The sequence below is a fragment of the Cryptosporidium ubiquitum genome, assembly GCF_001865345.1.
Source record: "Cryptosporidium ubiquitum isolate 39726 chromosome Unknown contig_20, whole genome shotgun sequence".
Classification (NCBI taxonomy): domain Eukaryota; phylum Apicomplexa; class Conoidasida; order Eucoccidiorida; family Cryptosporidiidae; genus Cryptosporidium; species Cryptosporidium ubiquitum.
Genome location: NW_021639828.1, coordinates 103,307 through 116,969, shown reverse-complemented (window position 1 = coordinate 116,969; position 13,663 = coordinate 103,307). Strand labels below are relative to the sequence as shown.

General features: G+C 29.3%; 5 protein-coding genes across 5 annotated transcripts; 3 read left to right on the top strand and 2 right to left on the bottom strand.

Moving 5' to 3' along the window:
* Positions 1–3: 3 nt before the first annotated feature.
* On the top strand, positions 4–3,972 carry cubi_01383 (uncharacterized protein; the record flags this gene model as incomplete). The annotated part of the gene is made up of 1 exon (XM_029018395.1): positions 4–3,972. One exon carries the CDS (start codon positions 4–6, stop codon positions 3,970–3,972), a length of 3,969 nt encoding a protein of 1,322 aa, XP_028873622.1.
* A 68-nt stretch (positions 3,973–4,040) lies between these two features.
* Positions 4,041–5,699, bottom strand: cubi_01382 (uncharacterized protein; the record flags this gene model as incomplete). The annotated part of the gene is made up of 1 exon (XM_029018394.1): positions 4,041–5,699. One exon carries the CDS (start codon positions 5,697–5,699, stop codon positions 4,041–4,043), a length of 1,659 nt encoding a protein of 552 aa, XP_028873621.1.
* A 451-nt stretch (positions 5,700–6,150) lies between these two features.
* Positions 6,151–6,546, top strand: cubi_01381 (double-stranded DNA-binding related protein; the record flags this gene model as incomplete). Its single annotated transcript, XM_029018393.1, has 1 exon — positions 6,151–6,546. One exon carries the CDS (start codon positions 6,151–6,153, stop codon positions 6,544–6,546), a length of 396 nt encoding a protein of 131 aa, XP_028873620.1.
* A 67-nt stretch (positions 6,547–6,613) lies between these two features.
* On the bottom strand, positions 6,614–9,298 carry cubi_01380 (uncharacterized protein; the record flags this gene model as incomplete). Its single annotated transcript, XM_029018392.1, has 1 exon — positions 6,614–9,298. The coding sequence occupies one exon, from the start codon at positions 9,296–9,298 to the stop codon at positions 6,614–6,616; it is 2,685 nt and encodes an 894-aa protein (XP_028873619.1).
* A 487-nt stretch (positions 9,299–9,785) lies between these two features.
* cubi_01379 (uncharacterized protein) lies at positions 9,786–13,499 on the top strand (the record flags this gene model as incomplete). The annotated part of the gene is made up of 1 exon (XM_029018391.1): positions 9,786–13,499. The coding sequence occupies one exon, from the start codon at positions 9,786–9,788 to the stop codon at positions 13,497–13,499; it is 3,714 nt and encodes a 1,237-aa protein (XP_028873618.1).
* Between the last annotated feature and the right edge of the window lie 164 nt (positions 13,500–13,663).

Here is a 13,663-nt window from a genome sequence, read left to right as displayed (position 1 = left end):
AGTATGTCATCAAATCAGGAACTTGATCAAATATGCTGTATTTCAACTTGGCATAAGGAAACAAACAACTTGGACTTGTATAATGAGGATTTAAACGAATCAAAAATTGTATTCCCTTGGAATACTGGAACTAGGGTTCCTATTAGTAGTGTAAACTGTTCAAGTCAAATATTTGATTGTAATGAAACAATAAATAGTGGGCCAATTGGAAGACGAAAACTGAAAATTTTCTTAGAGGCAAGTATTCAATCTAATCAAATGTACAACCTCAATATGTCAAGCATTTCTCGAATCCTTTCAGACTGGAGAAGGGAAAATGAAATTAAAGACAATTTTGTCATGGAGCTTGTGGATTTTACTAAGTTATGTGGAATTAAAAAAAATAAAACATATAAGGATTTATTTGAGCTACTCTCTAAAATATTTATTTCCAAGTTAAAAAACAAAAAAATTCTGGATGATTCAACATATACAAAATTTGACAATTTAGCCTTAAAGTGCGTTAAAATGATTAATATTCCCCATTTGGTTGAATCGGTAATCACACTTTTAACCAAATTTAATCGATTGTCCGATAAAGTTATCAAAGAAATTACGACACCGGATCTTTATTTATTTCCGAGATTTCTTTCTTTTTATAAATTAGCTCCAATTAAGTTGCGTCAGCAAATGTGGCTAAGAAGGCCAAGATGGTTTGTATATGAGATTATTCCTTTTATTATGCTTTTTACAAAAATTTTCTCAAGTGTAGATTGTTACTCAATTCTAAATACTTCAAATTCTAATGGCCTCAACGATCAAAAATTTTCTTTTGATGCTATTAAAGACCTGCTAAGATCTATTCAAATAGATTCAAAAAACAGTTGTGATTCGGATTTTAAAACCGAAATTGATAGCTTTATTTTTGAATGCATTGAGAAAAATAAATGCTGCGATTTGCATGATAGAAAATTCTCTCAACAATCTAATTCAATTGATTCCATATATACTTTTGTTTCCAGAATTCAATCTCTTTATATATCATGCGTTGAACTTGAACACGAAAACATTGAACGTCTTGGAGAATCTTGCAAATGCCTAGCATTTAATTTTATGGACTCTAGAGATTTCTATAAAAGCTTTATTCAACTTCAGAAAAATGAATTATTACTACCCAAAAATTCTTTAAGCGCATCGATCAGAACAAATATTTGCTCCACCGGTTGCAATCTATCTACTATTTCGAAAATTGAAAATGCATCAAATCACTCATTGCTAAACACTAGCACACCATCATTTAATGGAAGATCAATAAACACTAATTTAGGTAATAATGATGCGGCAATTAATTCCTCTTGCTGTAATATGACTATTTGTGGGAATATACTAAGACTAGGTAGAATCGTTGCATATATTTCTTATTGTATTGGTAACTACAAAGAGCTATACGTTTATTTTATTAATACGTTAAGACAGCTTTATATTGATTCTCTTTCTCATCACTTTGGTTTTCAAGTTACACAAATTGAACCAATTACAAATATTAATCAAACTCCTGTTACCTCTAACAATATTAATCATTCGGATGGCAAAACATTCTCTTTAAATTCTAATATTGGTATTCCACTACAACCTAATGTGATTTTTCAAAATAATAAAATTAGCAAAAACTCAGAAAATTTATTTTCAAATATTTGTGTATCAGAAAAAGATTCTAGCAATATAGACGAAGAGTTCTATCAAAAAAATACTCATTTAAACTTTGAATCTAAACATGAAAATCATATTTTCACATCTGGCGATAAAAAACAAAAAAATTGTAATCTAAGTGAACAAAAGTTAAACCACTTTTCGGGAGAATCTTACTTATCATCATTAAGAATTTTTGTTGCATTGAGAATATTTCACTTCAATAGCAAGAATAACAGGAGTGAAGAAGAAGAAAAAAAATCAATAGAGAATGAAAAATCTGGTGTTGAATTGAATTTAGAAAAATTTAATCAAGCTGAACTATCAAACTTTGAGGTATTAAACCCACTGGCAATATCTGAATGCGACGCAGTTGCTTGGCCCTGTATACACATAGTTGGAAATATATTGAGGGATGGGTTTTCTTCAAATAAAAGCCAAGAGTCGTTGGTAAATATTTCTTCAACATTGATAATTAAGTCAAAAAATGACCTATCTGACATATCTTTTATATTCTCAGAACCTCACTTTCTATTTATTTGTTCAGAATTTATTCTTGAAACATCAATTTTAACTATGTTTCATTCCTCAATGGATGCAATGTTAGTTCTAAACCCTCAAAGAAGGAAAATCCCGATTGCTCTTATATCACTAGGGTTAAATTCTCCTTATTTATCATTTAAGAACAAAGATTCACTTCTTAGAAATTCTGGATTCCTGACAAATTCCATAAATACGGGATATATTACAGGCCCAACCTCTATGAGTAATATCAATAACCAATTAACCGGGAGTTCTGTATCACAAACAGTTTCTCCATTTAAAAAGGCAACTTCGAATGAATTAGGTTCTCAAAATAACAGTTTATCCACTATTTCAAGAAAAAGATTTAGAAAAAATAATGATTTGGTTTCTTCACAGAACAACATCAATAATAATCACATTAACTTTGCGATTAGGTTCGATACTTTACTCAATTTATTAATAACATTCAATTTTAATAATGCTCAGAATAAGAAAGGCTCTAAAACAATCGATTCAAACGATGATTCATATTCTTCAAATTATACAAAAACAATGGGTTTGAAAAATAAAACAAAAATGGATACACCTTTCCATCCAACAACTCATTGTCATACATCATCAGCAATCCTTAGTAATATACTTAAGCTCCATAGCACAGTTTTTTCTACGTTCCTCCCTTTAATTGATAGATATCTAGAGCTTTCAATTTCATCTCAAAAATCTAACTTTACTCTTCAAAATGGTGAGTGCGAAAAAAAAAAATCTACAAGAAATGAATTGTTGAAATCAATAAGAAACGAATTAATTGATTATATTAATTCAATTTCCGCGTTAAGATACCAAAGCTATTCTGATATATTAACCTTAAAATTTGTTAGAATTATTTCAACTTCTTTGTTTTTTACAGGAATTAAACCAATCATTAAACAAGAAGGTTTTCCCCTTAATCCACTTCTGCATTATAGCATTAATGGGCTATCATATTACCATTCGCATCATGCACAAGCTAAGAAAGACATAACTATCTGCTCACTAAATAACCAAATTATAGCCCCTTCACTTCCTTCATGTATTAATTTATCGATAAGATTATTAGAGACATCTTTTTCTTCTGATTGGATTAATCAAATATTTCTAAAATCAATTTTTGGACTTTTGTACACATATCCACGGATATATAATAGATTTGACAATCAAAATATAAAATGTGGAAATGAACCCACAGAGATGGTTAGTTATATAAACAACAAGAGTTCTTTGTTTGCATCTATTCCCAATGATATTATTCATGGTTTATTATTAAGAGTGGTTTTGCCAAGCATTAAAGACCCATCGGTTTCAAGCACAGAAATAAATACTATACATGAAATTATTAATGATATTGAAGTGTGCTCGATAGTTGATACAAAAACAAAAAAAATTTTTATTGAAAGGTTCTGGTTTTGTAGTCCCTTTCATTTTAGTTTAAATATTTTGCAAGACGGTGAAGATTATAACAGGCCAACAAATACTCAAAAAGTACAAATTAAAGATCTATTTCAACTCATTCAAAATAAAATCAGCACAAAAGAGCATAATTTTTATTTAAATTTAGAAGTTCCATACAAAACAATGTTTTGGGAATATCATTTCATACACTCTAATGATGATTATTTATTATTCCAAAGGTGGTCCCTATACTTTATTAATATTTGCAGAAGTCACGATAGAGATAATCAATATTACAATAAAATGTTATCAATAAGTAGATCAATTCAAAAAATAATGAAAGCAAAATAAATGTCAAATATATATCATCTTAAGAGGAATTAATTAATAGACCTTTATTAGTGACTAGTATCAAATTACTAAGTAGGTATTGCTCCACCTTTCGAAATGTAAAGAACTAGTTGATCATCAACTCTCATTTGAAGTGGGCTATATCTATCATGTTGAAGCCCTTTTCTCTTCAATGCAGAAATAATAGAATATTCTCTCGGTACAACAGATATGTCAACTCCAAAGTGTTCTTTAGAATTAGCTAAATCTCCTGAACTTATAGCTTTATACGTAATTTTACATGTAATTATATCGGTCCCTGCATATTCCAGTGATATTACTTTAAATTGTGGTAGTAGATTCGGAATATCAAAACATTCAGTAATCTCTCCATCTTCACTAGTATAGAATCTCCAATCCGTTCCAGAAGTATATATATCTTCGATTTCACACTTTTCAGGAGTAATCGTTTCAAATTGTATTGGCAGGAAACGAATTGATTCGATATCAACAATTCCAAATGAATTACTAAAATTTATTGCGATTTCAATACGATCCCCAACATTAACATTTGACTTAGTTGTTGTTTGAGCAACAATAAATTCCTCACAATGGCATCTAGACAAATCCTTGTGTGCCCATTGTATTCTTTTAGTACCAATTTTATTTGTCACAAATTTATAGCAAGAAATAAATGGAGTGTCCGCGATTTGAGAACAAGAGTTAGGATTATTAATTAATGGTTGTATTATTGGGCCAACCAAATTTTTTTGAGGCAATAGTCCCTCCTTTTTTAAGACATCTTTTATTTGAGAATTACTTTTATATTTGAAGCTGTAAGAAAGGCAAGTAGTTTTATTTATGCAACTTTTCAATACTTTGGCATATAAAACTCTATCTATCCGTACACTACCCCCAACAGTTAGAACGGGTTGTATAGTAATAGTTGAATGTTCTAAATCAAGATATTTTCCATAAGTTTCTTTAAATTGATCATCAATTGATATACAGTATTTTTCATTTATGAATTCCGATATCGTAAGTAGCCAGTGTGGACAAACTAGGAAACAAGAAAGTAACGTCTCATCCAAAATATATGGCAAAAATAAATCAATAATTCCAGGACTTAAAAACGGCTTGTGGTTATTTTTATTTCCAAATATGATAAATTTTTTACTTGTTACACAAATACTTTTTGGAACATTCGATGTATTATTTCCAAAAATCGAAGCTGAATTTTGTGTGAAATTCGAATCAATATCAGACTTCGAAATTTCAGAACTTTCAATTGATTCTTTTTTTTCGAACTCAAAGGAAATTTCACGATTAAAGTTTCCTTGCGCTTCTTTACTTTTTTCAATCTTCAAACTTTGAACACTAGTTTCAATGATGTTCACTTCACGCTGAGCTCTATTTTCCATAAGGTCCAGCGTTTCAAAAATATAATTGGGTTCGTATAAAATATCTTGATCACCTTGATTCAAATCTATTTCTTTTTTCTCCACCTTAGAAAAGAAGTAAATAATGCCATTAGTCTTTAGTATCCTTTCTGAGATTTTACAAATTATATTAGATATAGAGTTTTCAATTTTATAGTTAGTTATACATTGTAAAGAATTTGTTCTAGATGATAAACCACTTTTTAAGTCCAAATTAGAATGCGATCTTTTCAGTGGCGATATCGAATTTGAATTATTTGTCAATAATACTAGTTGTTCTTCATTATCAAAAGTCAATGTGTTACCCATATCTCAGATATTTTCATTACTATTATTATTATCATCGAATAAATTTCACAAGGAGTTGGGGAATTTATTATCCTTGCATTCTTAAAATTTCATAATTAAAAGCAAAATAGCAATATCCGAGAGCGGTAAGTGTGGGGTAAAATGAAAATATTTTCATATTTATACTCAAACAAAATTAATATTTTGGTGAAAAAAAATAATAGAAAAGTAAGTTTTTTGTACACTAATTACTTCTATGGGTAATATTCGGTTACAGTATTTTTTAAATATCGATTAAGCTTTAATAGAAAATTCAATAACTCAAACTAAATTTTGAAAGTGGCCAATTTCTAAGCTTCCAAATTATTTTTCTTATACCGCTAAAATTGCAATTAATATTATTTGCACTATACAACCGTTGCGAAAAATTTAAAATTACGAATACGGCGATTATAATTAAGTGTTAAAAAGAATGAACATAAAAGACCCAAATGAGTTTAATTTTAGACAGAAGGGAAACAATAATGCCAATGAAATGGACTCTAAAGAATTAAATCAGAAAGTGGAGAGCCAGAAAAGAATCGTTGAGGAGCAGAGAAGAGGCGCATTAAGAGCAATATTAGAAAATAATGCGATAGAAAGATTAAATAGAATCGCATTAGTTAAACCTGAAAAGGTTGTTCAAATTGAAGACTATATATTACGCACTGCACGAAATCAAGGGTTTTCTCCTTATAGAAAAATGCAAGAGAAAGAGCTTGTAGATATGATTTCAATAATGAATGAAATTACGGAGAAAAATAACTCAAAAATAAAGATTTATAGGAAAGGAGTTTTCGATGATGAAGATGAAGAATTTTATTCCTGATAGTTAAGTGCCCTACTTACTTAAGAAGTTAGATAACCACAAGAAAAAGTAACTCTGAATTGATCTATTATTTCTTCTTTTGGGAATTTGAAATACCGTTGAATAGTGCAACTGCTTCTCTTTGTTTACTCAAAAAGTTTTCACAATTTTTTTCCGATTGAATTTTTATATTTTTTGGGTCGTTAGCCAACTTGGATACCAGCTCTTTTCCTTTAGTTTGTATTTTTTCGTGCTTTCCAAAGCCTTCCGGACCCCATTTTTTTGCATTATATCCCTTATTGAATAATTCAGTATTAATTTGATCAACTTGAAGACCCAAATTCAAGTTTCTTACCGTTTTTGTTACATTTAAATCATGAGATTTTTTGATATTTGTTTCAGTAAATGAATCAATTGAATTTTGAGTTTTGCAATCACTAATGATTCCAATGTTATTGTTCTGAGTGATTTCATACCTCAAATTAGTCTCGATATCTGGAAAAACTTCAATAAGGTCAATTTCTTTTATAGCTTCTATTTCAACATTTTTTAATGCTCGATTCAAATTTATGTCTTCTACTGGTAAGTAAGGATTAATACTATTTTTTTTATTAGTGTATTTTTCTGAAAGCTTATATTCAGTAACAAGTTTATCAAGAAATGAAAGTTTTCTGTCTACATAAATTTCTTCACAAGAAGCATCAAATGGTAAGATGTAACTCAATAATTCGAAATATTCATTTCCCAGATAGTTAGTTAATTCACAATTTATTCTATTGCTTAATTGAATTATCGAAGTGAACTCTTTAATTCTTTGATTAATTATATTGGTTGGAATAGACACAGAATCTTTAAAAATTTGATTATAAATCTCATTCATTTTTTCCAGATAGAAAATGTATTCTTTATTCCGTTCATTTTCAATACTGAGATAATTTTCTGAGTTGTTAAATTTTTTGGAGGACATAATTGTATATGAATAACATTTTAATAATGCTGAAATAATCATTGAAATAGTTTCTGGCTTTGTATTAATTCTCATAAAAGTTGCAATATCCGCAAATGATCTCTTAGATTGCGCATTGTTACTTTGGCAAACATTCATATTTATTTTCAACTTTTTAAAAATGTCGTAAAGAAGAATTGTAACTTCATACAAGGTCTTTAAAGTAATAATTTCGGAACCATCATTTGCTGTACATGACCCATACTCACCTAATATCCAAATTCCCAAGTTATACAATATTTCTGGCAATTTATCCGCTTTTTCTTTTAGTAACTCTAAAAACAGATTTGAGGTATGAACCCTAAATTCTTGATCAGAATCATCATTTCCAGTTGGGCCTTCTGCAATTATCTGTGCAATATTATTAACTTTATCTTTTCCAACAAATTCTCCAGATAATTCTAATATTTTAACCATTGTATTTAAGTACCAATTATAACTTGGAGCAAATTTTTCGCTTAGTAGGAGTATATTTTTTACAAGTTCTTCACAAAAATGACAGTCAGTTGCAATCTTCAAATTATTTATGAGCTTAGATATTACAACTTGGATATTTTGGGGATTTGACATATTGCATAATAGTTCAAGTGTGCATCTACGAATAGTTTCATCTTTATCTTCAAGACAGTCTACTACAATAATTTGGTGTGGAATTGCATAAGATGGATCAATTATAGCGATTTTTGAAAGACATTTTATACCTATATATTTAAGGTAATTTAGGTCAGAATTCAAAAATCTAGAAATGATTTCCTCAACCTGTCCTAGCAATTCATTGTTTGGATGGATTGAACTAATCGCTCCGACACAAGAATCAAGAATTGCGTATGAGATATTAGCCGTATTGTTTGTGTTTCTATTATTTATATTTATAGGATAAATCATTGATTTCCCATTATAGGATGGCATAGATATCGAGTATTCAACTTTCTTGATTGTACTATACAATATTTCGTATATCTGATTGGTTTTTTTTTCAAAAGAGGCAATTTTCGAGAGTGTTTGTAGAATATTTATTTGAGTCCAGGGTGCAGAAACAAAATAATAGTCGTATTCCTTGGAAATATTGTTTTCTAAAATTTGCTTCATTATTAGTGTCAAATGAGGTATCAGTGGAATGCATAACTTTGGATTAAATGAACTGATTTTATCGACCAAATACAAAACCGAATTCTTAACAGAAATGTCTGAATCGCTTAAGCCCCTCATCAAAATGTCGGTGTTCTCTTCAAATATAGTTGGTTTTATTTCCAATACGCATAGCAAAGTTAAATATGCTTTTCGTCTGATTCCAGCTATCTGATGAGATAATAACATCAATATTGAATTTTCTATTGAAGAAAATATTTCATAATTTAATAAATAAGGTAAACATGATAGTGCTGATGCTACATCAAGCTGATTTCTACTTGTAAGATCTCTTTGTAGTGTATTAACTAGCAGAACTAAAAGTTCATGTTTTCTATTTAAAAATATGGAACAAGCCAGGTATCCAATTCTTTTCACGAAAGCGTTTTTGTCATTTGTCATCTTTATTGCATGAATGTATGCAAAGGAAGCATCATGCCCCAGCATTTCAATATATATCGCTCTTATCATATATTCACGTAGCTTATTAGATGACAATGAATTTTGGATTAGCTTTATCTTTAAAATAGACAATTCATTAATTATAATATTATCTTCTTCATGCTTAGAGCGACACTCTCCTATTGATTTAACGAGGTCAAACAACTGACGAGATGAAAAAGAATCAACATATTGCATTTTAACTGTTTTATGAACTTCATAAATGCCTTTCTATCAATTTATGATCAAGTCTGAAAGGGATGTTCTAATAGACTGCAAATCAAACTTTACTTAAAAGATATTTGTGTTTATTACTGAGCCAAAAATTGCAATATAACAGATTAATAATAAATATCTTAAAATTTATTTTTAATAATTTGTTTTTAAAACAATATTCACTCATTTAATGCACAAAAAAAATAATATAAATTTCTATGTGGCGCTATAAAACCCCACAAACATGTGAATAAAGCACTAAAAAAAATTGAAATTATAAATCATTAATAAAATTAAAATGAAAATTTATCTGAAAAAGGTTTAACGAGTATCTTGAATGATTTTAATATTACTTTAGTACTGATTTAAGCAAATTAGAGATTACTCTGGTTTATCCTAACAAATAATACGTATGTAATTATCAGTGCCAAATTTTTACCTGCTTTTGGGGTTTGAAGATAATTATATCATGTATATTGAGGAAATTATTCTTGATGGGTTTAAGTCCTATCAAAAAAGGACAGTAATAGGTAAGTTTAACCCAAGATTTAATGCAATAACAGGTCTAAATGGGAGTGGAAAATCAAATATCTTGGATTCAATTTGCTTTGTGCTTGGAATAACAAATTTATCGCAAATACGTATTAACAAACTTGAGGAACTTGTTTATAAATCTGGTCAAGCAGGAATTAGCAAAGCTTCTGTTTCTATTATTTTTAATAATGATGACAAATCAAACTCTTCACCCCTCTATAAGGATTTAGATAAGATTACGATTACAAGACAAATTGCTACCGGAGGAAGGAATAGATATTTGTTAAATGGGAGCATTGTGAAACCTATTGAAATAACAAATTTTTTTCATTCGGTTCAATTAAATGTGAATAACTCTCACTTTTTAATAATGCAAGGTAGAATTACTAAAGTTATTAATATGAAACCTAAAGAACTATTATCAATGGTGGAGGAAGCCGCTGGCACAAGGATGTATGAAACGAAGAAACAACAAAGTCTAAAGCTTATAGAAAAAAAGGATAGCAAATTAGAAGAAATTAATCGAATGTTAGAAGAAGATATAATACCAAAACTCGAACGGCTTAAAAAAGAGAGATCAGATTATCTAAAATTGAACAGTATTAATGAAGAAATCGAGTTAATTGAACGACTATGCATTTTGCATAATTACAATAACTTATCTTTGGAGGTATCTGAGGTAGAAGAAAGACTCAAAAGTTCCGAATTTATATTCAATGAAATTGAAAGGACTATATCTACTAGCAAAGAAGAAATCATCGTTTTAAAAAAATTAGTCGAGGATGAAGAAAATAAATTGTCATCTGAGTGGTCAATCCCACTAAAAAATTGCAAAGAAAGAATATCAAATGTGGAATCCAAAGTTAGATTAACTCAGGTTCAGCTTAATGATTTGAAAATAGATTTGAACGATGAAGAAAATGCACTTACTGATCAAATTAATCAAAAGAAGATAATTGAAGATAAAACAAATCCCCACGCTATAAATTTTAGTCCAGAAGTGTCAATAGAGAAATCTGAAGAGTTTTTTAAAGTAGAGAAACAAATTAACGATTTAAAAGAAAAGTTGGAAATAAACAAGAAATCCCTTCAAGGAATTAGGGCAGGATGTGACATTAATTTGAATAACTCCGAACAAAAATCATTAAGACAATCGCTTTATGATACTGAAAAAGAACTGGCCAAAATTTCTGTTCAAGAAAAGAAGGTCAAGATGAAAATTGGAGAAATTGAAAAGAAAGTCAAAACCTTGGATGGTCAGCTTAAGAAGAGTTCATATGCTTCAAATAAACGCAAATCGATGACTCCTAAAGAAGAATATACACACCTAAGCGATCAGATAAAAAAATTAGAAGGTGATATTATTCATTTAAGAGAAGATGCGGAGTTATGTGAAAAATATAATCTTGAAAAAAGAAAAATAAAAATAGATAACGACTCTTTAGAAATTCAACTACAACCGATTGAGATGTTTGTCCGCACTAGGCAATGTATTTACAATTTTGGAGACCTAAATGAGTTGGCAATACAGGCTCATATAAATGAAGTGGATACTCTATTGGACTATTCAAAAGCCCAAAAGACAAAGGTTAAAGGATCTGTATTTGAGTTGATAGATTATTTGGATTACAAATATTCAACAGCATTGGAAATGACCGCAGGAGGAAGGTTGTATAATCTGGTAGTTGAAAATCATGAAGTTGGGAAAAAACTTTTGAATAGTGGACTAATTAAAAAAAGGATTACAATAATACCATTAAATAAAATTTCAGATCCTTCTATTCCAGAAAAAAAATTAGATTATGCCAGAAGTTCGGCCCAATGTAACGGTGAAGATGATTTTCGTGTGGTAAATGCCATGAATATTTTAAAATTTGATAAAGAACTGGAGCCAGCTATTAAATTTTGTTTTGGGCACACTCTTATTTGTGAAGATGAAAATATTGCTAAAATGATAACGTTCGATCCTAAAATATCTACAAGAACAGTGACATTAAATGGCGATATTTATGATCCTAATGGGACTTTATCTGGTGGATCCGTTGCAAACAGTCAAAGAAGTATTTTATCAGCATATAAGCAGTACAATGAGCTTAGGCTAAAAATACTACAAAATAACAGGAGAATAGAGGAAATAAATAAAATTCTGGCAGATTTGGGTGAAGCTGCAGATTCATATAGACATTCTCAAATACAATTGGACATAAATAAGCATCAACTTAAATTATTGGAAGAACGTATAATCAGATTGGAAGAAGATTCAGTTGAATCGAAGATTGAAAAATATTTAAATGAAATAAAAGCATTGAAGAGTGAACACGAAGATTTACTTAACAAAGAAAAATATTTGAAAGAAAACAAATTAAGGCTTGAAAATGAGATTAAAGTGTTCGAGGATACGAAGGAATCTAGAGAAAAACATTTGGAAGCTGAAATAAATAATCTAAAAAAGGAAATTAGAGATTTGTCGGCTACATATAAAAATTTGGATAAAATTACTTCTTATACTAGGATTGAGCAAAAGGCATTGAAGACAGAATTAGACCAAATATTAAATTCAATTATCGGAAAAACCAATAATATTAGCGAAATAAAGCGAAAAATCGAGGAACAAAACACAATTTTGAAAAATCTTCAATTTGAGCTCAATGAAAGTAAATCTTCCTTAATAAAACTACAACAAGAAATTGAGTCTAGCAATGATATAATAAAAGAAAATAAATCAGAAATAAAGAAAATTGAAAAATTAATTTCCAAGAAGCAAATTGAAAATTCAAAAATTAAACATGAAATCAAAACTTTGAAAACTGATTTGTCACAAAAAAACAAATTAAAAGACTCGATGGCAAGAAGATTTGATTGGTTACTAGATAAAAATTTTACTAATAAGATTGATTTAGAAGCACATCCATATAAATATTGTGTAGAAAAGTTGGAAGAACTTCAGAATGAGCAGAATTCGCTCTCTAAAAATGTGAATAGGAGAATATTGAACTTGTATGAAAGGGTTAATGCAGAATGCAACGAATTAATCAACAAAAGAGATATCGTAATTAAGGATAAAGATAAAATTGAAGATGTAATCGGCGATTTAGATCAGAAAAAGAAGCAGGCTTTGGAAAATACTTGGAAAACAGTGAACTCAACATTCAAATCGATATTTAGCACATTGTTACCAAATTCAAGCGCAGAACTTGTCCCTTATATCAACCCTGAAACTAATGTTGAAAGTTTTCATGAAGGACTTGAATTTAAAGTTGGATTTGGCGGAGTCTGGAAAAAATCTTTGAGTGAACTTAGTGGTGGGCAGAGATCATTACTAGCACTATCATTGATTTTATCTATGCTTAGATTCAAACCTGCACCAGTATATATTTTAGATGAGATTGACTCTGCGCTTGATCTCGCACATACACAAAATATTGGAAAAATGATCAAAAACCATTTTCCGAATTCGCAATTTATAATTGTTTCACTTAAAGAAGGAATGTTTAATAAGGCAAATGTATTGTTTAAGACCGAGCTAATTCACGGTGTCTCAACTGTAAGTAAAATTGAAAACTACTCAAGCGAAAATGAGCACGATGAGGAATCAGAAAATTGCAACGAAATAGTTAATTATAACAAGATTCGTAAAAAAATTAAGTGATTCAGAGATGATTTATCGCTCACTGCACTATTTTAATCTTTTATTCAATTTTCGAGATAAAATTAAGCCGCTTAAAATCAATCAATTTTTTTAATCAATGCATGCATTGAACTATGGTGCTGAGCGAAATAAAATAGAGGTAAATTAGATTAAAAATCGATTAA